The sequence below is a fragment of the Mirounga angustirostris genome, unplaced genomic scaffold, assembly GCF_029215605.1.
Source record: "Mirounga angustirostris isolate CCGP_5_RB_7025 unplaced genomic scaffold, mMirAng1.0.hap1 SCAF_10, whole genome shotgun sequence".
In the NCBI taxonomy this organism is placed as follows: Eukaryota; Metazoa; Chordata; class Mammalia; order Carnivora; family Phocidae; genus Mirounga; species Mirounga angustirostris.
The window spans coordinates 86,371,121-86,398,747 of NW_026991718.1; the positions used below are offsets into that span (position 1 = coordinate 86,371,121).

General features: G+C 38.1%; 1 protein-coding gene across 9 annotated transcripts in view; it reads left to right on the forward strand.

Annotated features, from left to right (window-relative positions):
* Positions 1-18,369, forward strand: part of LIMS1 (LIM zinc finger domain containing 1) — a 159,610-nt gene extending 141,241 nt beyond the window's left edge. For 4 of the 9 annotated variants that reach the window (XM_064572680.1, XM_064572682.1, XM_064572678.1 and 1 more), the window contains exons 3-11: positions 6,600-6,666; positions 7,426-7,591; positions 8,033-8,182; positions 9,988-10,138; positions 10,636-10,728; positions 11,502-11,550; positions 12,898-12,973; positions 13,162-13,354; positions 15,598-18,369. In XM_064572680.1, the coding sequence (XP_064428750.1) occupies positions 6,600-6,666; positions 7,426-7,591; positions 8,033-8,182; positions 9,988-10,138; positions 10,636-10,728; positions 11,502-11,550; positions 12,898-12,973; positions 13,162-13,309 (900 nt within the window). In that variant the 3' untranslated portion in view covers positions 13,310-13,354; positions 15,598-18,369. The remainder of the gene's footprint in view (positions 1-6,599; positions 6,667-7,425; positions 7,592-8,032; positions 8,183-9,987; positions 10,139-10,635; positions 10,729-11,501; positions 11,551-12,897; positions 12,974-13,161; positions 13,355-15,597) is intronic. The other 5 variants (XM_064572679.1, XM_045885304.3, XM_064572681.1 and 2 more) reach the window with 3 other exon arrangements.
* The last annotated feature ends 9,258 nt before the right edge of the window (positions 18,370-27,627 follow it).

The following is a 27,627-nucleotide window of genomic DNA, read 5'->3' on the forward strand; positions in this document are numbered from 1 at the left end:
GAAGGCAGACGCTTAACGACTGAGCCACCCAGGTGCCCCTGCATTTTAATTTTAAACACCTTTTAAACATTAATAATTCTAAAAATGATTTATCTTTTAATTTTGTCTGTATCAGAATGTAGTGCTCAGGGTATTAATAAAAACAAGGAACACACTAAAACAGTCATGGTGGTGTTGCTTTTTACCACAGCACCACCAAGCATTGAGGTGCTGTTTCTGGTTTCATGTGAGTCTTTCCAGGGTGAGGTCACCTAGTTCATGTTCTTCACAGTCCTTCACCTTGCCTGGAATGTAGTACTTTATGTGTGAATTAATGCCCTGTACTTGCTAATTTTAGAAGACTTGAGTTACATTAATATTTTTATTTCCGAAATAACAACCTCTGTTATGAGCCAGGCACTGTACTAGGTGTTTTACAGACTGTTCTTGTTGTTCTTCTTTGTTCCTTTGATTCTCACACGAACGGTATTTTTATTCCTAACTTACATGTGGCCCTGATGAGGCTCAGAGGCCTTGCCCACAGTTAACTAGTGGAGATTTTATCTCATGCCTGCTCGCCTGCACAAAGATGCCCTGACTCTCACCAAAACTGAAGTGGTTTCCTAGGACTGATGTTTTATCAGTCTGAGAGATAATGCTGTCTTGTATATGGCCATCACTGCTTTTTCGTTCATTCAGGAAATAGTTATGGAAAACTTTTATAAATGCAATGTGTGGTGGAGTGTGTAGGCCACACTGTGCCCTAGTCCTGGGAGTGATTACAGTTTTCACAGTGATTTGGGTAGAACTTGAAGATGGCTTCCATGGTACTTTTCCTCACTTTCAGATCAGGAAAATTTAGAGAGGTTGGATAAATGTATGAGTATATGATTAGTGATCTTTGAATTTGGTATGGTAGCTTCGAAGGGAAATCTGTTTCCATCAGTGCTGGTGTTCATGAGTTACCAGTATCTCCAATCATCTTCCAATACATATGAAGAAATATTTGTAAAATGACCAAGTCATTGGTGGCATGAGAAGGCTGTTTAAATGTCATTTCAGGAAGTGGGGGGGATTAACGATTCAGACCAGAGGCCCTAACGTTACCGACTATATATAGCCGCTGTAATGGTTCCTAAATCTAACTTTGTGATATCTTGGAGTATCTCCAGTAAAAAGATTATCTTATATTTCCCCTAAGAAGATACTTTTTTTTTTAAGGTTTTTTTATTTATTTATTCATGAGAGAGAGAGAGAGGCAGAGGGAGGAGCAGGCTCCCAAGGAGCAGGGAGCCCGATGTGGGACTCGATCCCAGGACCCTGAGATCATGACCTGAGCCGAAGGCAGACGCTTAACCATCTGAGCCACCCAGGCGCCCAAGAAGATACTTTTGAAAGTAAAATGGAACCGACAGTTAAAGAGAGATGTAATTCCAGAAACATTACGAATCACAATGCACTGAACCAAGGACTATGAACGTGGTGTGAAGCCTTTTTCAGTTTGGCATAGTACAGGATAGGTTCTTTGTTAATACTTCAGATTTCTTTCTTTCTCTTTAGTTTGAATTTCCCAAATGTGTCCTTTTTTCCCTGTCACAGAATGCATAACAGGAAAGACCCAATTTATGATGAGTGATTTAGTGGAAAGAGGGTTTACAAAGAGATTTCTTCACTCATTTCCTCTTATACAGAATCATGATTACTCAGGAAGGCTGAACTCTGAGAAGGGAGGTCTGTTTGGGAGGAAACTTTCCAACTAGGGGAGGTGCTTATCTGCTGACCCATTGACTTCAAAGCAGTTTACAACAAATCAGTACAAATCACCAAGTGAAGATCGTTAACGTTTGCACTTGCCTTGAAATGAGACTGTCGGCTAAGTTTCTAATTCTGAGCTTTCTTTAAAGCAGCAGAATTTCTCCCTACCTCCCCCCCCCACAAAGAGAATCTTCACAGAACTCAAAACTTAAAACAGTTCAAAGCAGAACTATTTTTGGTTGGAGTTCATCCTCCCCCATACTGAACAATCCCTGTTCCTTGCAGGTGGCAACAACCAGGGTTCTTGGACATTCTGTTTTAACACTGTCTGGAGCATTAATATTTCTTATAGGCTGATGGTATTTTAAACCAGTTTTGGGTTATAACATGCAGTTACCTAGAAAGGCAGTATTTCTGAAAGTTTGATTTTTCAAATTTATGATTTCTGATTTTTCTTCATTTTCATCCCAGAGTTTCACTTTGGATCAACTTCTGGCCTTTCTCCTAGCCTTGGAAATCAAGCCATAACTGTGTTTGAGCATTTCTACACACTGTGAAAAAGAGGCAGCTCGTTCTAGCAAAAGAAATTATCTCTTGCATTAGTCCTTATATGGAGTAAGCACACCCAGAGTATGCAAGGGGTTTGCAGTATGAATGATTTCAAGGGAATCCATTTCTGGATCCTTGTATTTTGGTTTCAGGGAACTAAATTTCTGAATTCCTCTTCCAAAAGTGGATTTGTCTGATAATATATTTGTATTCACGGTAGCACTTACTTCTCCCACGTCACAAGAGAAAGGAATCTCAAATCTTTCTGTGATAATTGCTCCAGGACACCAATCAAAAGACATTAGCCAGGGGTACTCAAAGCCATAAGGCATTTTCTTGTTAAGAATGAAGCTTGGCTTTAGGAACTGTGTTGGATGTTCTATATTCAGATTTGTGGCAGATTTGGAAATGTGGGGAGTAATCATGACAACTTTCTTTTAAGACTTTGCCTTTTTCATCCCTAATTTCAAAAGGACTCATCCTTTTTCTTCAGTTTTGTTGAAATATGATCAAAAGACAACATTGTATAAGTTTAAGGTGTATAACGTGATGATTTGATATATGTGTATATTGTGAAATGATAACCACAGTAAGGTTAGTCAACACATCCATCACCTCATGTAATTATCTTGTGTGTGTGTGTGTGTGTGTGTGTGTGGTGAGAACATTTAAGATCTGCTCTCTTAGCAGACTTCAAGTCTCCCATACAGTATTGTTAACTATAACTATACATTAGATCCCAAGAACTTACTCATTTTATAACTGGAAGTTTGTACCCCTTGACCTACATCTCCCCATTTCCCCCATCCCTCCAGGCCCCAGTAACTCCCAGTCTACTCTCTGTTTCTGTGAGTTTGGTATTTTTAGATTCCACACATAAATGAGATCACGCAGTATCTGTCTTTCTCTGCCTGACTTATTTCTTTTAGCATAATGCCCTGCAGGTCTGTCCACGTTGTTGCAAATAGCAGGATTTCCTTCTTTTTTATAGCTGAATGGTATTCCACTGTATATTTATACCACAGAACTGATCCTTTTAAAGGGAGAGTCCTGTGAGAGCAAAACAAAGAGAGCAGTGATAAGAAATTGTGAACATGATGAGTATGTGTTAAGAGCCAGAAGTAACAGCCAAAACAGAAGAGGCTTGTGACTCTCACGAGACACCAAGAGGTTAAACAACTTGACCAAAGTCACACAGCCGGTCAGCGGTTCAGCCAGAATTTAGACTTCAGGCCTTTTGGATCCACAGTCAGTGTTCTTAACTGCTACGCTATGCTACCTATTTGAATTATATCTTAAAAAACTTATTCGAGGGGCGCCTGGTGGCTCGGTTGGTTAAGCATCTGACTCTTGGTTTCGGTTCAGGTCATGATCTCAGGGTTGTGGGTTTGAGCCCCATTTCATTTTGGGCTTCATGCTCAGCAGAGTGTCTGCTTGGGATTCTCTTCCTCCCCCCCCGCCCCTCCCCTGCACACACACTCTCTTTCTAAATAAATAAATCTTAAAAAAAAAAAAAACTTATTCAAATTACAACCGATCCTAATTTTTTCTACCTTCCGCTAGCAGATACAGTATATATGCCAACTGCTGGACTCATTTTGGTTTTGTTTTAAACAATATACATCTTTCTCTTTCATTAAATACAAACTAAAAGTTGAGTGTTTCTTTTCTTTTTTTAATTAAACTTTGTTTTAATGGGTCTCCAAATTCTGTGACAGATTTTTTGGTCAAGTTGTTTCCATTAAAAAGTACTGATTTTAAAAACTATAATAAAACTATCATGCATGCACGCACACACACACACACACACAAATAGTGCACAAAACATTCTCCTTTCCTTCTGAAGATGTGATGCATTTTTTTTATTATTATTATGTTCAGTTAGCTAGCATATAGTACATCATTAGTTGTTTTTTTTTTTTTTAAGATTTTATTTATTTATTTGACAGAGAGAGACATAGTGAGAGCAGGAACAAGCAGGGGGAGTGGGAGAGGGAGAAGCAGGCTTCCCGCCGAGCAGGGAGCCCGACGTGGGACTTGATCCCAGGACCCTGGGATCATGACCTGAGCCAAAGGCAGACACTTAATGACTGAGCCACCCAGGCGCCCCACATCATTAGTTTTTGATGTAGTATTCGACGATTCATTAGTGATGCACTGTTACCATTAATCAGTATTTTACTCTTGAATGTAGGTGACCAGTTGACACACACAGTTCTGAGCCTGGTCTTTCACCACCAATTAAGACTGGGGTGGATGGTAAACAATTTATCATTTCCAACTAAATCAATGGAGCTGGTTCTGAGTCTTTATATTGAATTTTTTTAAATTATTGCTAAAAGCTAAACATCAGATTTCTATATATATACGTAATATACATCCAATAAGGGAACATATCTACTTCATAAATAACTTCTGCTTGGGGCTACACACAGTGCATTATGATAGGACTGGGTTAATGTAGCATATCAATGTATCTGTAGCTTTTAAAAACAGATTCATTAAATGTATTAAAACTTATTCATTTGAATTTCAAAATGAAGTAAGCCTTTTTCTGGCATAAGATACATCTGCTTTGGCTGGTCTGCCAATTAAGGTGTAGTCGATAATGTTCAATAAATTGAGCAAATTGAGTTGACTACTGATATATCATTAAAAATGGATTCTGAGGGACGCCTGGGTGGCTCAGTCGTTTAAGCATCTGCCTTCGGCTCAGGTCATGATCCTGGGGTCCCTGGATCAGTCCTGAGTCAGGCTCCTTGCTTAGTGGGGAGCCTGCTTCTCCCTCTGCCTGCCACTCCCCCTGTTTGTGCTGTCTCTCTCTCTCTGACAAATAAAGTCTTAAAAATAAATAAATAAAAATGGATTTTGATAGTCAAACAGTTATGTGATATATGTGACATATAACTTGCAAGGAGCTCAAAGATTCAAAGGGAGACATGATATAATTCTCATGACTTATGTGAAGAGGGTAAAAGCAGCCCCCAAAATAGAAATTAATGTTGAACCCTGACTCTTCCAATGGTAAGTCATATTCATCCATGGATACATGGAATAATTGTGAGAGGAAGAGGAGCCCTACTCATCTCATTAAGATAGGCTTTTCAAGTAAACAAGTAGTGGAAAGTAAAATTTGACATTTTGACATATTCATGTTTTGACCATTTGTGTATTAATAATCATTGTAATGATAATCCAGAAGAAAAAGAATGTTTTAGAGCCTTATGGGTTCAGAAAGTTGTTTTACTTTCTGAAGTTTCATTATATACATTTTAATTGCTGAGAAGTATGGTAGGGTGATCTGTTAAAGACTTTAATATAGGGCGCCTGGGTGGCTCAGTTGGTTAAGCGACTGCCTTCGGCTCAGGTCATGATCCTGGAGTCCCTGGATTGAGTCCCGCATCGGGCTTCCTGCTCGGCAGGGAGTCTGCTTCTCCCTCTGACCCTCCCCTCTCTCATGTGCTCTCTCTCATTCTCTCTCTCTCAAATAAATAAATAAAATCTTTAAAAAAAAAAAAGACTTTAATATAGAGTTTCAGAAAAAAATATCACACCAGGGTAAAACTCTGGGGGAAATGAAATGGAAATAGTTCAAGGAGAAAAGTGGAGGGTATAAATTTTTCCAACTGTTAAAGTAGAATATGTTTTTTTTTTTAAATGGGTTTTGGCCTCAGTTTGAAATGTGTAAATCTAAAATATACTAGAATATCTACTCTTTGGAGATATTTAAGCTTGTGGTACAATATTTCAGATATCAACCTAAAAAAAAGTGGGACGGGATTTGTGTGTATATGCCTACTTTCTGAAGAGAGGGGTCTGCGCATTCATTAGACTCTTCAAGGTGAGTCTGCAAGCCAAAGAGTTAGCATTGCTGCAGGGAGGTCACTGTACTCCGGAGCCATAGTACCAGGTCTCGCCTCAGTTGTTTGGTGTGTCTTTAGGGAAGGTACAAAAGTACATCTGTGGGGTGCCTAGGTGGCTCAGTCATTAAGCGTCTGCCTTCGGCTCAGGTCATGATCCCAGGGTCTTGGGATCGAGCCCCGCATCGGGCTCCCTGCTCGGCGGGAAGCCTGCTTCTCCCTCTCCCACTCCCCCTGCTCGTGTTCCCTCTCTCACTGTGTCTCTCTCTGTCAAATAAGTAAAATCTTTATAAAAAAAAAAAAAGTACATCTGCTTTTAAAAATCTCAGTAGAATTATAAATTCTTAGGGCAGAGCTCTTCATCCAGAAACATCTTTCCTATATGTCTCCACAGAATAATTATATTCATCCTGTGATTGTTTCATCTATACAAATTGATGGTATTTTCTATTTCAGTTTGAAGGAAGGAAGTACTGTGAACATGACTTTCAGATGCTCTTTGCTCCTTGCTGTCATCAGTGTGGTAAGTTTTACTGCTGAATAGCAAAGTAAAAAGTGAGTCTCAAAATTACATCAATGGTGAAAATGGTGTTTGGTGCTCATTATAAATAGCATCTTATTGGTTCTTTTCCTTATCATTAATATATAACAAGCTGGAAGAGTATCAAAACCCAGAGAGAAATGATTTTTAAGGACATCTACTGTAAAATTGGGGATTAAGACTTTTATCAGATGATCTTTTGGAATGTTCTTGTCCCCTATTAATTCAGTCTTTACCTACTTACTTTGGGGGTTGCCAGGAGAGAGACAGGGAAGACATTGGAGGGGTGCTTCAGATGCTTCGGGATTGCTGTGTGTTACACAAGTGTTTAACTTGCTTGCATTTTAACCACCTCACTGGTTGCTAACACTTCTATGAGAAGGTCTCCAGAGATTGGAAAAACTGAGTAGAATGTTCTAAAGTTTAGTGAAAGAAGAAATTTTGTATAGGTTTCAAGAAAATGTGCTGTGGATTTCAGTTTTCTGTGTCAGCAATGACCAGAAATAAACAAAAGGCATTCAGGAGGGCCCAGTATTTCATTGGGAAAAGGAAGACCACATTTAGAGATGTGATAAGACAACCTGAAAATATGACTACAGAATCAAAACCAAGGACTCCGATGAGACAGAGTTTCTTCCTAATGCAGTGCTTACTGTGGTCAACACATACATAGAGTCTCCCTAGTTGTGGAGAACGGTTTAAACAGTGTTTTCTTCGTGTCCTTTGTCTCACTACTTTCAGCAGTAGGAGCACACTGGATGTCCTGGGTGTGTTACTTTCCCACAGGTGAATTCATCATTGGCCGAGTGATCAAAGCCATGAATAACAGCTGGCATCCTGAGTGCTTCCGCTGTGACCTCTGCCAGGAAGTTCTGGCGGATATTGGGTTTGTCAAGAATGCTGGGAGGTAGGAGTTTTCCATCCTTGTCAGGTGTGGGTGGAGAAGTAACTGCTACAAGGTCATGCCTGTTTTCCCCTGGGACTATGAGGCGGTTCTTTAGGGCACTGAGTTGAAGGTACAGGGACTCAAGCCTGCAGTGTATTGGCTCGTCTGGTGTCTGTCAGGAGAGGACCTTAGAATTTCTGGGTAGCAGCCTTGCTGCTGCACATGTCCCTGGGCCAGCAGAAGGGGGATAGGTACTTAAGATGGAGTCGGGTTACCTGGGTTGGAATAAATAAATTTTCAAGTAGTGGCTTGATTCTGCCCTGGTAAGCCAGGAGTGATTTTTTTAAAAAATGATTTCTTTAACTTCTTTTCAAAGATATGAGAAGCATAGTTCTTTCTAATTATTAGAAAGAACCTCAGATTTTCAGTTGAAGTTTCTAAAAAAGTTTTGGCTCTATTTAGACATCTATGTCGTCCCTGTCATAATCGTGAAAAAGCCAGAGGCCTTGGAAAATACATCTGCCAGAAATGCCATGCCATCATTGATGAGCAGCCGCTGATATTCAAGAATGACCCTTACCATCCAGACCATTTCAACTGTGCCAACTGCGGGTATTGCCATCCCCTCCCTTTTGATTGCACAAATAGTGGAAATAAAATAAAGATCACATTTTTCTATACTTCTGTTACTCCAGCACACCAGATTGCTTTTCTCCAACTTGTAACCTAGAAAATTTAAAACCTGTAAGAAATCAAGAGAATAATAGAAAGAATACCCATCGTTGAGTTTCATCGCTTAACATTTTGCCACTTTTGCGTGTGCGCAGCATACTTTCGCCCCGTGTGTGTGTGTGTGTGTGTGTACACATGTACACACACACATAACCTCTAATTATTCAGTCGATAGTAAGATATCCTCAATTGTCCCCAAAACTGATTTTGATAACTGTTTTTTGAATACAGGATCAAAAAAAAAAAACTTTAAGAAGTCTTCTGTTTGTACATACATAATTTTTACAGTTGTAATAATTAGGGTGTTATCTTAAAATATCTTGAATTACATTTATTTAATTTTGCTTTATTTACTTCTAAAGGGATTTTTTTTCTTCAGAAACTCATGATAAATTATTAGACTGTGGTTTTCTAAATTTGCTATATAAAAATTTAATGGAAAAAGTTACTTTAATCAGTATGAACGTACATGCTAAATTATTGTGGGGTGAAGAGAGATAAGATAAGCTAAAGATCAAGAAAACAGCTGTGTTCTGTAAGTACAGCCACCTCGTCTTTTTTGTGATTATCAGTTTGTATCTTATCTCATTTTCTTGCCTGTTCCACTCTGTGGAATTTTTCTCTGTTCATTTGTCATTAGCACTTCTAAAGAATTACTTAAAACAGATGAAATGTTAAACAAGTCCATTTCGCTGATTGGGGCCATCTCTGGCTAAATGTTTATTTATTTATTTATTTTTTAAAAGATTTTATTTATTTATTTGAGAGAGAGAGAATGAGAGACAGAGAGCATGAGAGGGAGGAGGGTCAGAGGGAGAAGCAGACCCCCTGCCGAGCAGGGAGCCCGATGCGGGACTCGATCCCGGGACTCGATCCCGGGACTCCAGGATCATGACCTGAGCCGAAGGCAGTCGCTTAACCAACTGAGCCACCCAGGCGCCCCTGGCTAAATGTTTATTGATGCAGGAGACTGAAAATAATACTGAACTTAAGCATTTGGGGGAGGAAAGTTCTGGGCATTTCATTTGTTTATTTTCTATTAACCTATAACTCTTAATAACTTGTGACAATTTAATTGTTAGTAAATGGAACTAGTCTCTAACTTTAGACCTCAGTTATATATTTTAGATAATATAGATAATATTATTACGAAGTCCGTCCTGGGCATTGTGATGATTCTCTTCTAGCTTTTTAAGGAAGACAAAGGGATTGTAATGTGATAATAGACAAAGAAGTGATAAATATGGGGGCACCTGGGTGGCTCAGTTGGTTGGGTGTCTGCCTTCAGCTCGGGTCGTGATCCTGGAGTCCCGGGATTGGGCCCTGCATCAGGCTTCCTGCTCGGCCGGGAGTCTGCTTCTCCCTCTGCCCCTTACCCTGCTCATGCTGTCTCTCTCTTTCTCTCAAATAAATAAAAATCTTAAAAAAAAAAAAAAGAAGTGATAAATATGATCAGTGTGATCTGACTTATTTGTACATTTTATCATTATTGTATGATACTGATGTTTTGATAGGAATCTGAAACCCATTCAAGCCTATTAATTTAGGTTACTGTGAGCAATACTAAGAGGGGAAAAAAGAAGGTTACAGGGAGTGTTACAGTGAGATCTTCAGTTAGCCACATTGGTTGCCTGTTTTTCCTCTCTCAGTAGTAATATTCAGTGGGGTATCTCTCTCATGGACAGGAAGGAGCTGACGGCTGATGCCCGGGAGCTGAAAGGAGAGCTGTATTGCCTGCCGTGCCACGATAAGATGGGGGTCCCCATCTGCGGCGCTTGCCGACGGCCCATTGAAGGGCGCGTGGTGAATGCCATGGGCAAACAGTGGCATGTGGAGGTGAGTCATCGGTGGTGGAGGGGTAACCAGTACTTTTCAATCAGATGTGCTGGCAAGAGTAGGAGATTCTAAAGATTAAGTATGGAGATTTTCAAGACAAATGACTTTGTAGAAAATTAAGAATATAGAATATACCCTGCTTTTGTGATCTCTCCGTAATGACACAGGATATACTCTTTTGTTCTTAAATCCTTCTTGAAGCTGAAAGTGTCATGGTCCATATCCAGCAGTAGCCCCTCCTTTATCAATGCTACTAACATGTTGACCGCTTTTCTCATTCTGCGTTGTTTAAATAGGCTGTGTCTTAGAGTAACCTGTCAAAAGCTCAAGACACCTGAATTAAGACTCAAAGTGTCACAGGGTTAGCCCTGGCCAAATGGAATAACTACCTCAAACTTCCATGTATCTTCTCTGAGGATAGTTTAACTTTGGAGTTTTACTTCATTAAATAAATAAAATACGGCAATTCAAAAATGACCTCTAGCAATTTTTTTCAGCATTTTGTTTGTGCCAAGTGTGAAAAGCCATTTCTTGGACATCGCCATTATGAAAGGAAGGGCCTGGCATATTGTGAAACCCACTATAACCAGGTATTGATTATACTCCTTGGATACTACATATACTTAGATGAATTTGAGCTTAATATTTTAGCTACAAGGAAATCTCTTGGAAAATGTACATTGGACTATAGAGATTTCTTTTTAACTTCTTATTTGGGAAATAATTTGACTCACCGAAAGGTTGTAAAATAAAAATATGAAGAATACCTACATATCTTTTCATCATTTTCATGTGTTTCTCTGTATAAAAACATACGCTTAATAAATGCGCATATCTTTATATACAAATGTATGTATTCATATATAGGCACTTATTTTTTCTGAAGCATTTGATGATAAGTTAATTCATCATGGTCCTTTACCCCTAAATACTTCAACTCATATTTCCCAATGATATGGAGTGCTCTTACATAATCGTAATCAGTATTGATATAATACGTCAGTGTATTTATTCCAATTTTGTCACTTGTACCAGTAATGTCCTTGTATCATTTTTTTCCACTCCAGTACTGGACCCTAGCTAGGGTTCTCATTTTCCTTTAGCTTCCTTAGATCTGGAACATTTCCAAAGCCTTTTTTGTTTCTGATAGTGTTGAAGAGTAAATTATTTTCATTGTAAAAAGTAAAAACTAGTCCGTGAACTTTACTGATTTTCTCTAGTAATGAATGGTAAATTCTGGATCTAGGTAGCCAGCTGTTTGTTTTAAGTGGTAGAAAGAACTGAAATTATATTAAATATCTGGTGTTCTAAAACTTCGTTCTAACACATCTTGAATTTTTACCGCTTTTTTTTTCACTTTCAGCTATTTGGTGATGTTTGCTTCCATTGCAACCGTGTTATAGAAGGTGATGGTAAGTATCTATAGGGATTTTACATGGCATCGTTTTGACACAAAAACACTTGGGTAATGTGAAAATTGAAAGAAGGTCAATGATTGCTATTGTTTGGAATATGATCATTATCAGTTTCCTTTTTTTTCCTTTGGCATATTTCTGAAGTAATCCGTAGCAGAAATGATAATATTCTAAGAGATGGATTTGTTACTCTTTTATGATAATACTTTAGGGCATTGCCACAGGGTTGTTACGGTAGATATTGTGGGAATATTCATGGCCAACCTTGAGATCTGTTTCTATTTCCATCCCCTGGAATTATATAACTTGGAAGCTGTAGAGCAGTGTTTATTAGGAACAGCTTAATCTGCCATGGCAGTCAGTGAGAGTCACTTTAACCCTGCAGATGCTAAAACCTGGCAGTTTTCTGTAGACATTTCTAGGCTTACCAGCCTTGTATTGTGGTAATTAAGCAGGGCTGATTAACTGGGGCAGAAAGGAAGCAGCTGTGTTTGCTAATAGTCGCTAGCACAATTCTGCTAGAAACTTCCTGGCAAAATTTAAACATTCCTGTTTTCAGCATGCTTCATGATTCTCGTCAGAGAACCCAACTCGGGAAATACTTCGCAAAACCCTGCCCATGATGCAGTTTGCAAAAGGAGTAGTTCAGGAGAGCAGTCTTCAGCGCCATAGGAAATAAAACTTAACTCCTTCCTACGTGAGATAGTTGTCAGGTGAGAGAAGCTGTCAAAGGAAGCTCAGTTCATCAGCTTTGGAAAAAAGACTACAGGCAAATAATGTAATGTCTGGATTTTTTTAAATTACTTATCTAGTCCATATATCTTTGTTGGGCCAGAGGCAGTAGGTACGGAAAGGTGGCAGCAGTGTGCTTGTAGGCAGGCCCTGTGCCAGAAAAGCTCATCTGAGTGACGTAGTGCATGTTAAATATACACCCCATCATCCACGGGAGTGAGAGGACGAGCTTGGGTGGGAAGACATGCTACATACCATTTATATGCTTCACAGGATACTCAAAGGAAAGAAGAAAAATTTTAGCTATAAATAAAGGTTGAAAAAGCCAGTGGTAATCTTCCCTAAGGTGAAACCAACCTACAGTCATGGAGAACATAAGTGCTCAGTCTTTTAGTAATGTGAAAAAATAGCCTTAAATTAATTAATTAGATTGATTCTGTAAACATTAATGGCACTGAGATTTTTAGTCATGTGATTCGTTTGCAAGAAAACCTCTTGAGAACCTCTTCCAAGTGTCGTGGAAGCCACCTTAGCTCTGTTTGAGTCGAAAGTGTCAGCTTCACCACTTTCCATACCAGTGTGTGTGACCCGATGTCTTTTCTCTTTCTCTAGTGGTCTCTGCCCTTAATAAGGCCTGGTGTGTGAACTGTTTTGCCTGTTCCACCTGCAACACTAAACTAACACTCAAGTAAGTCTACAGTTTAGTCCGGTGTGAATCCTAAGACTGAAAACACTGGGGTAACATTTTATAAAATACGGAGTTTTAAAAAAGAGAATTGATTCCTTATTCTTTCTGTCTAGGCCTTCCAAAAGTAAATGTTCTTCCTTTAATTGTTTTATGTTCTTTCTTCTATTCCTTCTTTGTCCTGCTCAAAGGGATAAGTTTGTTGAAATTGATCTAAAACCAGTCTGCAAACACTGTTATGAAAAAATGCCAGAAGAATTTAAGAGGCGACTTGCCAAACGGGAGAGAGAAGCAAAGGATAAGGACAAGCAGAAAAAGAAAAAGCCAGTCTGTTTGTAAACTTTTCTGTCCCTTCTGTCATCATTTTCACTGCTTTCTTCTTTGGTTAGTCCTTTAGAGTATGCTTTGTTCTGTTTGGGTCTTTTGCTTTTTTATTTCTTTTGGCATGTATTTGTAGCTGTCAGAGCTTGAAATCCAAGTACTTGTCCCGTGTAGAGCTGGTTCTTTTGCCTACTTACTAAAATTATTAAAGCTACATTAATAAAATCCCCACCTAATACCAGTTTGTACTTCACTTATTTCCCTTAATCTGTCGACTCCCTCATCTCTTTGTTTATATCACAATATGGTATATAGATTTCTTTTTTTAAAATGGATTCAAAGGGAAGATTTCCAATCTCTATTTAATGGATATTGGGGAAATTAAGGTATTTTTCTCTGCTAATTACAGCTTCTAAAATCCTGGTTTTTGGTTTCTTTGCCTAAAATGATTTATTTGATAAATTCCAAGTGTCACATGTTCTAAGCTCTGTATTAAATCCTTTCAGCCTATTTTGTATCTAAGCAAAGACCATCTACTGGACACAATAAGAGATCTGTCTTTGGTGTCTGTATGCACTTTCATAGAGTGCCCATTGCTGCTGTTTATGAATTCATTTTCTTGATGTTTTCAAACCCTACTTTATTCCTGATTTTTATGGGAAATATTTTAATCTTTGAAATTCTGTTGAATTACTAGCATGATTGTCCCATTGTTCCTTCATGGTTACCATTGTGTTCTGAGCTCCGAAAGTTTTTTATTGTTCCAGTTTTCATGTTTCCTTCCGTAAAAAGGAATTAAAATTCAAATATAAAATTAAAACCGTTGAAGTTGGCTTAACAGTATCTCTGAAAGCAGTGATAATTTATTTCCTTCATCCAAAAAATGGCAGTTTTAATAGCTTTCATGCTAGAAGTCTTTGGGAGAAAATTGTAACTCAGGAGTACTATTAAAATCAAACTGTCAGGGGCGCCTGGGTGGCTCAGTCGGTTAAGCGACTGCCTTCGGCTCAGGTCATGATCCTGGAGTCCCTGGATCGAGTCCCGCATCCGGCTCCCTGCTCGGCGGGGAGTCTGCTTCTCCCTCTGACCCTCTCCCCTCTCATGTGCTCTCTCTCTCTCATTCTGTCTCAAATAAATAAATAAAATCTTTAAAAAAAAATATTTAAAAAAAAAAAATCAAACTGTCAGTGGAAAAATAACATCATTTGATTTTCTGTCAGCATTAAGATCTCTGTGAAAAACAGCCGGGGAGTAAATTCCATGTAATGCTTGAAAATAAGAGTTTTCATTTTATTAAATACATGATTAGGAATTACCTTTGTTATTAACTTTGTTCTTTAAAATTGTATCACCTGATTTAATCATTTGCCATAGATAACAATGTACTACTAGACTTGTTCCAGAAATGCCACCTAAAAACAAGTTAGGAAAATGTACAAGTTATAAAGTTGTGTATTTCCTCAGTTCACGGTTTAGGACCCTAGATTCCAACAGTAATAAGCAATCGTAATTACCAATTGGAAATGCATAACAGATAGTTAGGAAGCTGTCTAAAAACCTGGCCTCTCCAGAACTGTTTTACAAATAAATTGATAATGTGTATTGCTCTAACTTTAAAAAGAAAGAATTGAGTTCTCCATACAGCTGACCATTCACAAAATGGAACCACAGGCAATCTGTTTCATTTCTGTTTCTTAAGGGTGATTAAAAACTTTCTTATATCTCCCCTACCAACCTTTCTGTCAGACAACTAACCAAAATAACCCATTACAATTTAAGATTTCTTTGAAAATGATTTTTTTTGTTGGAGGTAGGAAGCAAACCATTTTATGTAAGGAAAGATGAAACCTCATAGATACCTAATTTAAAATATTAATGAAGATTAATTTGCTTTCAACAAAGACAAGGTCATTCAAATTACAGAAATACAACTCTGGGCTTTAAATAACTGTTCTTTAAAGTGTTCTCATGGTACTTCAATGTGTGATTGACTTTACTTACCTAAATTATACTGACATTAGATTTTCTGTGTACATAGCACAGACTAAAATGTAATGTACATTCTGTATAACACAGGTAGATATTTAAGATCAATTTATAAGGACAATTTTTTTCAAGTGATATGGTAATTTTTTTACATCTACCACAGTGACGAAAGTTGAGATTAGAATTATAGTTTTTTGCTATGAATATCAATGTTATCATATAGTGTCTTCATTTACTTCAGTAAAATTACCTCACATTATTTATATATCTGTGTCAAATACATTTCTACTAATTTCTTTTATTATTGTTACTCTCTTTAGGAATAAATTTGTGGAGTTTGACATGAAGCCAGTCTGTAAGAAGTGCTATGAGAAATTTCCGTTGGAGCTGAAGAAAAGACTTAAGAAACTAGCTGAGACCTTAGGAAGGAAGTAACTTCCTTTATTTGTTTTTTCTCTTTTACGCAAAGAAAAGAGATTACCAACGTTACTTGACTTGATCCACCCTATTTAAAGCTGTATCTCAAAATAGTTGAGTGAAGAGGCCCTCATATATGAATGGTTTTCTTCATCTCCTTCTTCTCATTAAAAAAGAAAAAAAAGCCTGTGTAATTATATTTAAAACACAGAAGAAGTCAAGATTTGCTTTTGTTAATAACCCTTATCAATTCATCGAAATGTAGATTGTACTTAACAGCAAAAAACACATGGTTTAGATGTTAGATTTTAACTAAGGTCCAAAAAAATTAATTTAACTTCTAAAAATGAAAGTAGGGAGTCAGCTTTCACATGGCTCAGATAAAAAATAGAAACATTATTTTACTTTGTATTTGAAAAAATAATAATTCCAACTGTTGTTGGAGAGAAGGAAAAAAAATAACCAGCCAAGAAAAACAAATCTTATAGAATCTGAGTATGTTTATCAGACTAGTAGCTAGTAGCCATAAAATGAATATACACATTACTAAGACAAAAAAGTGCATTCAGAACTACTTGATTTCATTTTTTGTTAAATGTAATAATTATGCTTAGTTTATATTTTGTTCTCCTTGTGAACTTCTTCCTTACTACAATTACTTAACACAGTAGTTATAGCTAGCTAATAGTATGCCTTTTTAAATTTTGTGCAAAAAAATTTATACTAGGCATTTGAAAATTCAGTATACTTTACAATATTGGAAAAAATGAAGTATTTTTTAACGTATTTACAGCAAATATGCTTCTAAGCTTAAGGTCAAAGATGTAGTCTTAGAATAGGACACGAAATTAAATTTTATGTAGCTTGATGTATCACTTAAAACAAGTGAATGTATATGTATTGGTCCTACTGCCTTTATAACCATGCTAATGTCTATGCTTTACACATAATCAAACTTGCCTTGCCTTAGAAAAACATAGGTTATTCAGGAATTCTAGCTGTTTCATGCAATACCAAAAATAAGTGCATTGATTGAGATTTGTAAACCCAAATTCCTCTGCCACAGCTATGATGATACTTGATTTTTTATTTTTCTCTCCTTTTTTTGGGAGAAAAAATTGAATTTAATTAATTGAAATTAATTTTTGTCATCTTGTTAGAAGAATGATATTGATAGGTGTTTCAAGTTTTTCATTTCAAATGTTGTAATTGGATTTTATTTACTATAAGGAGGAGGTAAAAATGACACTTTTAAATTGGGAGGAGGGTGTTTAAATGTCAACTTTAGGTCAAAAGTAGTGTATTATTCTACTTTATAAAAAGTGTTTTTAGAAAGTTTATCCTGAAGTTTCTGGACCATTCTTTCTCGATAAACCTGTATGCAAAGCAAATTTTGTGAACATTTTTTCAATGTTGCTGCTGCTGTGTTATCATTTAAAAGAAAGTTCCCAAGATGGACTTTTAAGGAGGAAATAACTGGTTTTTAAAAAAATTGCTGAAATATTGTTTTGCCATTAAAAAAAAAAAAAAACACCTCAGGATGCTACCACTCTGCCATTAAAATATTTGTATGCATGTGTATTTTTTTTTAAATTTGTGCATGCACTTTACAGAGTAACTTCTATTCAGATAACTTATAGCCAGTTACTTTTTAGTGTTCTTTTAGAGTTCAAAGAATTATCAGTGGTTGAAAATAATCAATATATAGTTTAAGACTGTATGTACTCAGACGTTTAAAACAGTCTTTGCATCTGACAGTAAGAATCAAAATCCCTTCAGAATGCCTTTGTCAGCTAATACGTGACCAGCAAGGAAAACTTTGGAAGTATTTATTAAATATTATACTATGAATGTAGGCCAAAGAGTACAGGTTTTGCAATTTGGGATCTTGATGCTAAATTGTCAAATCCCCCTACGCCAGAAATAAGGGACAGAAAGCAATTATTTACCCATATTCTTAATCACTTTGAAGATGCATGAACTGAGCTCAGCTGCTTTGTTTATGTATCTTACATAGCCCGGCCTCTCCTGCAGCCAGATGCGCACTGCTGTCTTTGCTCACTCCTCTTTTAAAATAGGAATTAATATTTCCTGGAAGTTCGATTTGGTAACCCTCTACAACTTTAGGATATTTTGTCTAGATACAGTACTTCTTCCCTGCTAGGGGCTTCACTGGAGTCCTTACCTGTGGGAAAGGAGGAGGAAGTCGAAAAGTTGCAAGTGGAATAGAAGACAGGCTTGGTCGAGTTCATGATATTTTTCATGGGGTTTTCCCTGGCTGTGGAAAAACTCAGGCTAGTAAGCATTTCTCTCTTTAAAGTCCTACAAGGCAATTTGAAATAATTCATTGTTCTCACCCAATTTCTAAGTGCTCTTTTTCTTACCAAGCCTACTATAATCGGGGGAAATGCCTGGGTACAAGTAAAATATTCTTTGGATCATGTTCAAAGCCTTATTGTATCTAAAATGATAGGCCATTTTGCCTCACTTACTTGCCAAAATAGCCATTTCTAAGTTAAGAAAATTTTGAGGTAGGCTTACAGCATTCTTGTTGTATTTCATTTTAGATTGTAAGCTCGATGGCAGGGACGCTATGCTGTTAATTGTGTTTTTACATAGCAACCATTGCAGTATACTCTTGGTGTTTAATAAATGTTCATAATTATTAAGAATAATCCTATTGTGCATTGTTTCATTTGAATGACTTTGAGACATGGAACTATGAGAAGATAGGACTAATGCTTAAGAAAACTGTTTTGGTGGGGTGCCTGGCTAGCTCAGTCAGTGGAGTATGCAACTCTTGACCTCAGGGTTGTGAGTTTGAGCCCCATGTTGGGTGTAGAGATTACTTTAAAAAATCTTTTTTTTAAAGATTTTTTTATTTATTCATTTGAGAGAGGGACAGAGCACAAGCAGGGAGAAAGGCAGAGAGAGGGAGAAGCAGACTCCCTGCTGAGTTGGGAGCCCAATGCGGGGCTCAATCCCAGGACCTGGAGATCATGACCTGAGCTGAAGGCAAACACTCAACCATCTGAGCCACCCAGGCGCCCCCAAAAATAAAATCTTTATGGGGCACCTGGGTTGCTCAGTCAGTTAAACATCTGACTCTTGGTTTTGGCTCAGGTCATGATCTCATGGCTCGTGGGATCGAGCCTGGCGTCAGACTCTGCACTCAGCAAGGAGTCGGCTTGAAGGGTGCTTGCCCTCTGCCCTCCCCTCACTCTCTCTCTCTCTCTCTCAAATAAATAAATCTTTTTTAAAAAGGAAACTGTTTTGGAAACAACCTCAGTGTCCATCCACAGATGAATGAATAAAGAAATTGTGTGTATACAGGCACACACACAGACACACACACAGACAAACACACACAATGGAATATTATTCAGCCATAAAAAAGGAAATCTTGCTATTTGCAACAACATGGGTAGAACTTGAGGGCTTTATGCTAAGTGAAATAAATCAGACAGAAAAACAAATACCATATGATCTCATGGAATCTTAAAAGAAAAAACAATAATAACCCAACTCATCAATACAGAGAACAGATCAGTGATTGCCAGAAGCTGGGTGTTGGGGTGGGTGAAGTGGGTGAAGGGGATCAGAAGGTGCAAACTTCCAGTTATAGAATAAAGTCATGGAGGAGATGTACTATACAGCATGGTGACTATCGTTAATAATACTGTATTGTATATCTGAAAACTTATGAGAATAAAAAATTTTGTAATTATGTGTGGTGATGGATAACTAGACTTACTGTGATCATTTCACAAATACAGATATTGAATCATGTACATCTGATATAGAATGTCATAGGCCAATTATATATCAATTTTTTTTTAAGTTTCTCTTAAAAGTCATTTTAAATTTTTCCTATATGTAGTTTTTTTGGAACATAATTTAAGTAGTCATATCTACATTCATGTAAGAATATCAAATTAAACATTATATAAAGTTCACAAGGTGGGTTCCACAAATACTATCTTATTTAATCCTTAAAATTATATGGGTTACTTAAAATTCTTTCCACATTATAGCAGAGGAGCTGCAAAACGACATTAAGTAGGTCCTTTGAGGTTGCACGACTTAAAAATGGCATCTTCAGAATTTGAACCCAAGTATTCCTTTGATTCCAAATGTATAAATGTTTCTACTCTGTTACTTGTGGTGTGTGCATGCACACGCAAGAGAGAAAACTGAAGTGTTCTTGAATATAAAGTAGAAATATTCATGTGTATGAATAAAAGAAAATGATCTGGTTACTGTGTGAGCCAAATCCCAGGACCATACAGAATAGTGGTGGAGTCTTCCCATTATTCACCATAATTCCTATATTTTTCATTTCTTAGCAAAGGAGATATCTTACATTTCCTTATATATGTATGTTAACATATCTTACTACATCCCTCAGCAAGGCCAGAGGCACTGTGTGGCGCTTTCGAGGGGCATTCCTCTTCCCCTGCACCATCCTTTCCTTGCCCTTCGTCCTCCTTGAACGTAGAGATTCAGGGTCTCTGCGATTTGAGTCTCGGACTCCCTTCCTCCCCTCTGCGGGTGCAGAGCTTTGATTTCCTCCCGCCCAAGTGGGAGAGATGGGTAATCACAGCGCCACGTAGGAAGTGTTGCGAGGGTGAACGTAGGGTTTTGCCAGATCCCAGCAGCAGAGGGGGAGGGAAGGCTCCTAGAGGAGCTGGATCTCCAGAGGGGAACACGGTCACCCCGGCAGGGGAAGAGGCCAGGGGTGGGTGCCCCGGTGCTCGCTCGCTCTCTGTCTCTCTAAAATAAATCTTCAGAAAATGTTATTAAAATGGTTCTGAAGTGTTTTGTTTGGAGTTTTTTGGCAGGGAAGAAGGGGGACCGTATTCAATTCAGGTAGTGCTTTCTGGTTTGCCAAAATTAATATTATGCTACAGTAATGGAAATGCTAACTTTATTTTTTGAATGTGTTTTGTTAAATGGGTTAAATATGTATCTGCAATATTGTTTGCATCTTTGTTGTTGTTGACAAATTTTCCTCCATCCGTGGAGCACTGGTGAGATTTTTAAAGCAAGCTCCTATATAAATTCTCAGGAATTCTAACTTAGCAGAGTTGAAAGTAAAGCTCTGTTCCGGCTGTGCTCCCTAAACTGTGCTGTGATCACCCAAACCTGAAGATCTTACTGGGTGGATCCTGAGTTCGGTGCCTCGGATTCACCCCCTCACGTTCTAGAATCTCCAGTCAACGGGGGATTGCACAAGTGTGCTGATTTGCCTCACCTGACTCGACTTCTCCACTGGGGAGACCCCAGTGTCTGGGGAGGAAAAAATGTAATTTCTTCTCCCTTCTAAAACCTTGGGATTTCCTTCTTCACTTTCTAATCCTACTGTCATATTAGAATTTTTGATGTCACAAGATCAAGTAGGAGATCGCCACTTGATGACTGTCACTAATTGGTGCATAGGTCAAAAATGGCTTCTTAAATCTAAAATTGTACCGGCACGCGACTGGGCTCTTATTCCCTACTAGAAATCTCAGTTGTGTTTTTACAGCCCAAGAAGAATATCTCAATCCCCAAAATATTAGAGACAAGCATGAAAGGAGCAGCTTACTAAAAGGATATTTGTTTACCACATATCTTTAGCACCATGTTAAACCCCATAAGAGGGATTATGTTGGGGGTCAACATATCAGCATTTTGAAAATTATTCATACTGCTTTCCAGGTAATCCCCCCAAACCCCACATTTAATCAGGAGGTATTGTTCTTAAACATTATTCTCTATTTTTGAAAACTTTACATGGCTATTTCCCTCTTTCAAATTGTAGATTCCTACAGAGGACAGCTAGGGCCTTCTAATTTTGTGTACAGGGCGCCTGGGTGGCTCAGTTGGTTAAGCGACTGCCTTTGGCTCAGATCATGATCCTGGAGTCCCTGGATCGAGTCCCGCATCAGGCTCCCTGCTCGGCAGGGAGTCTGCTTCTCCCTCTGACCCTCCCCCCTCTCATGTGCTCTCTCTCATTCTCTCTTTCAAATAAATAAATAAAATCTTTAAAAAAATTTTTAAAAATATAAATAAATAATTTTGTGTACAGTTATGAGTCCTAAACTATCTGGAACTAAGCTTTCTGGTAACTTCTACCAGAATACAGGCAAAAATGAGGGAACAAGAGCCTTAAAAAGACCAAAGGTTATTAAAGTCCACGCACTAACGTTCATATATCACTCGGAAAAAATCCTCTAGGCCCTTGCTTGTCACCTGCTTAGTTCATACACAATTCTAATGAGCTTAATGAGTTTCCGATGCCAGATAAAAGGACACAAATTAGAACTGGGGAGAGGGTAAACCAAAAAGTAAACAAATTCAAGAAACATTTATTGAATGTAAACTTTTGTCAGCCACTGCACTACAAGAGAGTGAAGCAGCAATAAATGTGCCAGCCTTGGAAATCTCAGTGTGCCAGGGGCCATAAAAAAATGCCTCAGAACATCGTGAAGTTAAGAACTGACATTAGAAATAGGGGTAGGATACAGAGATTGCTCAGAGGAGAGAATGGTTCATTCTATGGACTCTAGAAAGATTTCCCAAAGGTGGTGACGGCTGAACAAGGCTTTGAGAGACACGGCAAAGAGCTTTGTAGAGGGAGAACGGGGAAGGGGGCTTTCCAAGACAAGAGCCTGGAAAAGAGCCTGTGAGAATTCCCGTTTATTTGGGACCCAGGAGCCAAAACTCTGAAGGGGAGAAACTTCAGCTGGTGCAGCTGTAGTCCCAAGAGGGTGAAACTAAGAGGGTGAAGTTGATTTTGTTCCAACTCTGTCCTCTGGCTGGTTGGCCCCAGATGCAGAAATACATGGCAGAGCTGTGTAGGTCAAGCCTCAGTTTTCTGATCAGAAGACTAAAAACTAGAAGCTGCAGGAAACAAAAGTAACAGGGAAATTGCCAAGAGAGCTGTTAGGGAAGTGAACCCACAAAGTTGTTCACGAACTCGGGGCTCCTTTCTGAGCTGCTCCCCTGCACGGACCTGGCCCTGCTCAATACACCAAAGACTGAGGCTGAACTGACAGACCACCGCCCGTGGTCCTCAACCGACCACTAGGTGGCACACAACTGGGACAGAACTTGAATAGCCCCGTCCATACTCTGGGAACTGAACTGACTTTTGAATCACAGACTACAGAAGGGGAGTTGGAAGTTGTGGTTTGAATCGAACCAGGTGGATTATCTGCCTCAACAAAAATATCTACATTCTCCAGAGGATTTAACTTAATTCAGTGATTTTTTTTAATATATTCATAATGTTAGTCAGCCATCTCCATGATTTAATTATAGGATGATTCCATCACCCTAACAAGAGACCCCATACATGTTAGCAGTCACTCCCAATCCCACCTCTCATCCCTTAGCAACCACTGGCCAACTTTCTGTTATTTATGTGTTTATGAATTTGCATACTCTGGACATATCATATAAATTAAATTATATAGGGATGCCTGGGTGGCTCAGTCGGTTAAGCGTCTGCCTTTGGCTCAGGTCATGATCTCAGGGTCCTGGGATCAAGCCCCCATTGGGCTCCTTACTCAGAGGGGAGCCTACTTATCCCTCTGCCTGTCACTTCCCCTGCTTGTACTCTCTCTCTGACAAATAAATAAAATCTTTTTTAAAAATTGAATTATATAATATGTTGTCTTTGTGACTGGTTTCTTTCAATTAGCATAATGTTGTCAAGGTTTATCCACATTGAAGCATACATCAGTTCTTCATTCCTTTTTTACCAGATAATATTGTTATATGGGGATACCACGTTTTGTTTATAAATTTACAGTTGACGGACATTTGGGTTGTTTCCACCTTTGGCTGTTATGAATCATGCTGCTATAAACATTTGCATACAAGTTTTTTGTGGACACATATTTTCATCCAATTCATGAACATGGGATATCTTTCCATTTATTTGGATCTCCTTTAATTCCTTTTTAAAATGTGTACTTTTCAGTCTACAAATCTTACATTTCTTTGGTTAAATTTATTCATAAGTATTTTATTCTTTTTGATGCTATTCTATATGGAATTGTTTTCTTAATTTCATTTCCATTGTTCATTGCTATTTTACAGAAGACAACTGATTTTTAATTGATCTTGTATCATGCAACCTTGTTGAACTTGCTTATTAGCTCTAGTATTTTTTTTTTTTTTTGAGAACTCTTGGGGTGCCTGGGTGGCTCAGTCATTAAGCATCTGTCTTTGGCTCAGGTCATGATCCCAGGGACCTGGGATCGAGCCCGACATCAGGCTCCCTCCTCGGCAGCAAGCCTGCTTCTCCCTCTCCCACACCCCCTGCTTGTGTTCTCTCTCTTGCTGTCTCTCTGTCAAAAAATAAATAAAAATCTTAAAAAAAAAAAAAAAGAACTCTTAAAAGTTTTCCATATATAAGATTATGTCATTTGTGAAAGAGATATTTTTATGTCTTCCATTCCTATATGAATGCATTTTATTTGTTTTCCTTCTCTAATTGCCCTGGCTAGAACCTCCAGTATAATGTTAAACAGAAATAGTGAAAGAGGACATCTTTGTCTTGTTCCTTATCTTAGAAGGAAACCTTTCCATCTCTTGCCATTAAATATGATGTCAACTGTGGGGTTTTTTGTAGATACCCTTTACCAGGTGAGGAAATTCTCCTCTGTTCCTACTTGGTTGATTATTTCTCTCATGAAAGGGATTGGGGTTTATTAAATGCTTTATTCTGAACCTGTTGCGATGATTGTGTGGTTTTGTCATTTAATTCTATTAACATTTTGTAATACATGGGTTGATTTTTGTATGTGAACCAACTTCACATTCCTGGGATAAGTCCTACTTGGTGTAATCCATTTTAGAAGCTGCTGGATTCAGTTTGCTTACATTTTGCTGAGGATTTTTGCATACATATTCATAAAGGATATCGGTCTGTACTTTTCTTTTGTTGTTTTTTCCTGCCTTTGGAATCAGAGTAATACTTTTGTCAGGGATTACATCAGAGAGTGTTCCATTCTCTTCTAATTTTTTGAAGAGTTTAAGAAGGATTGGCATTTATTCTTCTTTAAAAGTTTAGTAGAATTCATCAGTGAAGCCATTTGGTTCTGGGGCTTTTTGTTGTTGGGTGGTTTTTATTTTTATTATTTTTTAAAGATTTTTATTTATTTGTTTGAGAGAGAGAGAGCACAAGCAGGAGGGAGGGGCAGAGGAAGAGGGAGAAGCAGACTCCCCAATGAGCAGGAAGCCTGGGGCAGGGCTCGATCTCAGGACCTGAAGATCACCACCTGAGCCAAAGCAGCCGCTTAATGGATGAGCCACCCAGGCGCCCCTTATTTTTATTTTTTTTTTAAGATTTTATTTATTCATTTATTTGAGAGAGAGAGAGAGAGAATGGAGGAAGGGGCTGAGGGAGAGGGAGAGAGAGAACCCACACTGAGCACAGAGCCCCACACAGGGCTCAATCCCACGACCCTGAGATCACAACCCAAGCTGAAACCAAGAGTCAGTAGCTCAAATGACTGAGCCACCCAGGTCGCCGTAGATATTTTTTAATTTCAATTCAATCTCTTGTATAGGTCTATTCACATTTTCTATTTGTTCTTGAGTCATTTTGGTAGTTTTTGTCTATGAATTATTCCACTTCATCTAAATTACCTAATTCACAAGCATATGATTGTTCATAGTATTCCCTTACAATCCTTTTTCTTTCTGTAAGTCAGTATTAATATCCCTTCTTTCATTCTCAGTTTTAGTAATTTGAGCCTATTCTTCTTGGTCAATCAACTAAAATTTTGTCACTTTTCAAAATCTTTTCAAAAACCAACTTTTGGTTTTGTTGATTTTCTCTACGATTTTTTAAAATAATTTTTAAAAATTTAATTGTAGTAAAAAATGTATAACATAAAATTTACCATCTTAACCATTTTTAAGTGTACATTTCAGTAGTGTTGAGTATATTTGCATTGTTGTTAAACAGATCTCCAGAACTTTTTCATTTTGAAAAACTGAAACTCTATACACATTAAACAGCTCTCTGTTTCCTCCTTGTCCCTCCCTTGGTGACTGCCATTCAATTTGCTGTTTCTTTGAATCTGACTACTTTAGATACCTCATACAAGTGGAATCATACAATATTTGCCTTTTGGTGACTGGCTTACTTCCCTTAGTACATTGTCCTCAAGCTTCATCCGTGGAATAGTATGTGACAGGATTTCCTCTTTTTAAGGTTGAATAAAATTCCATTGTATATATAACCACATTTTTTATCCATTAATCTGTCAATGGACATATGGATTGCTTCTGCCTCTTGGTTATTGTGAATAAAGCTTTTAGGAAGATATGTGTGCAAGTATCAATTCAAGATCCTGCTTTCACTTCTTTTGTATATACACACATAAATGGGATTGCTGGTTCATATGATAACTCTATTTTAATTTTTTGAGAAACTGTCATACTGTTTTCCATAGTGGTTGCACTATTGTATACTCCTACCAACGGTCTACAAGGACTCCAATTGCTGCACATCCTCACCAACACTTGTCATTTCCTGATTTTTTTTTTTTTTTGGATCGTAGCCATCTTAATTGGGAATAAGATGATCCTATTATGATTTTCATTTTCATTTCTCTAATAATTAGTGACATTTAGCATCTTTCATATGATTGTTGGCCATTTGTATATCATCTTTGGAGAAATATCCAAGTTTTCTACCCATTTTTTTCCTTAGATTTTTTTTTTTTTTAGTTTTCTCTATTATTTTTCTAGTCTCTATTCACCAATTTCAGCTCTAATCTTTATTATTTCCTTTCTTCAGCTTGCTTTATGTTTAGTTTGTTCTTCTTTTCTACATCTTCTTTTTTTTAAGATTTCATTTATTTATTTGACAGAGAGAGCAGAAGCAGGGGGAGCGGCAGGCAGAGGGAAAGGGAGAAGCAGGCTTCTGCTGAGCAGAGAGCCCGACAATGTGGGGCTCAATCTCAGAACCCTGGGATCATGACCTGAGCTAAAGGCAGATGCTTAACTGACTGAGCCACCCAGGTGCACCCCCCCTTTTTTTTAAGTAGGCTCCATGGCCAGCATGGAGCCCAACTCAGGGCCTGAACTCACGACGCTGAGATCAAGACCCAAGCCAATATCAAGAGTGGGACATCTAACCAACTGAGCCACCCAGGTGCCCCTTCTTTTTCTGTGTCTTACGGCACAGGTTTAGGTTTTTCATTTGAGATCATTCTTTTTAAATAAAGGAATTTTAAGGGGCACCTGGGTGGCTCAGTTGTTAAGCATCTGCCTTCAGCTCAGGTTATGGTCCCAGGGTCCTGGGATCGAGCCTGACATCAGGCTCCCTGCTCTGCGGGAAGCCTGCTTCTCCCTCTCCCACTCCCCCTGCTTGTGTTCCTTCTCTTGCTGTGTCTCTCTTTCTGTCAAATAAATAAATAAAATATTTTTTAAATAAATATAGGAATTTTCAGCTATAAATTTCCCTCTAAGTACCACTTTAACTTCATCCTGTAAGTTTTGATATGTTGTATATTTATTTTCATTCAGCTCAAGATATTTTCTAATTTCCCTTGTGATTTCTTTTTTGACTCGCTGATTATTTAGAAGTATGTTGTTTAGGGGCACCTGGTTGGTTCTGTTGGTTGAGCATCTAACTCTTGATCTCAGCTCGGGTGTGATCTCAGGGTGGTGAGTTCAAGCCCTATATTGCCATGCTGGGGATGGAGCCTACTTAAAAAAAAAAAAAAGTATGTTGTTTAATATGCACGTATTTGTGAATTTCTTTTTTTTTTTTTAAAGATTTTATTTATTTGAGAGAGAGAATGAGACAGAGAGAGAGAGCATGAGATGCGGGAGGATCAGAGGGAGAAGCAGACTCCCCGCCAAGCAGGGAGCCCGATGCGGGACTCGATCCAGGGACTCCAGGATCATGACCTGAGCCGAAGGCA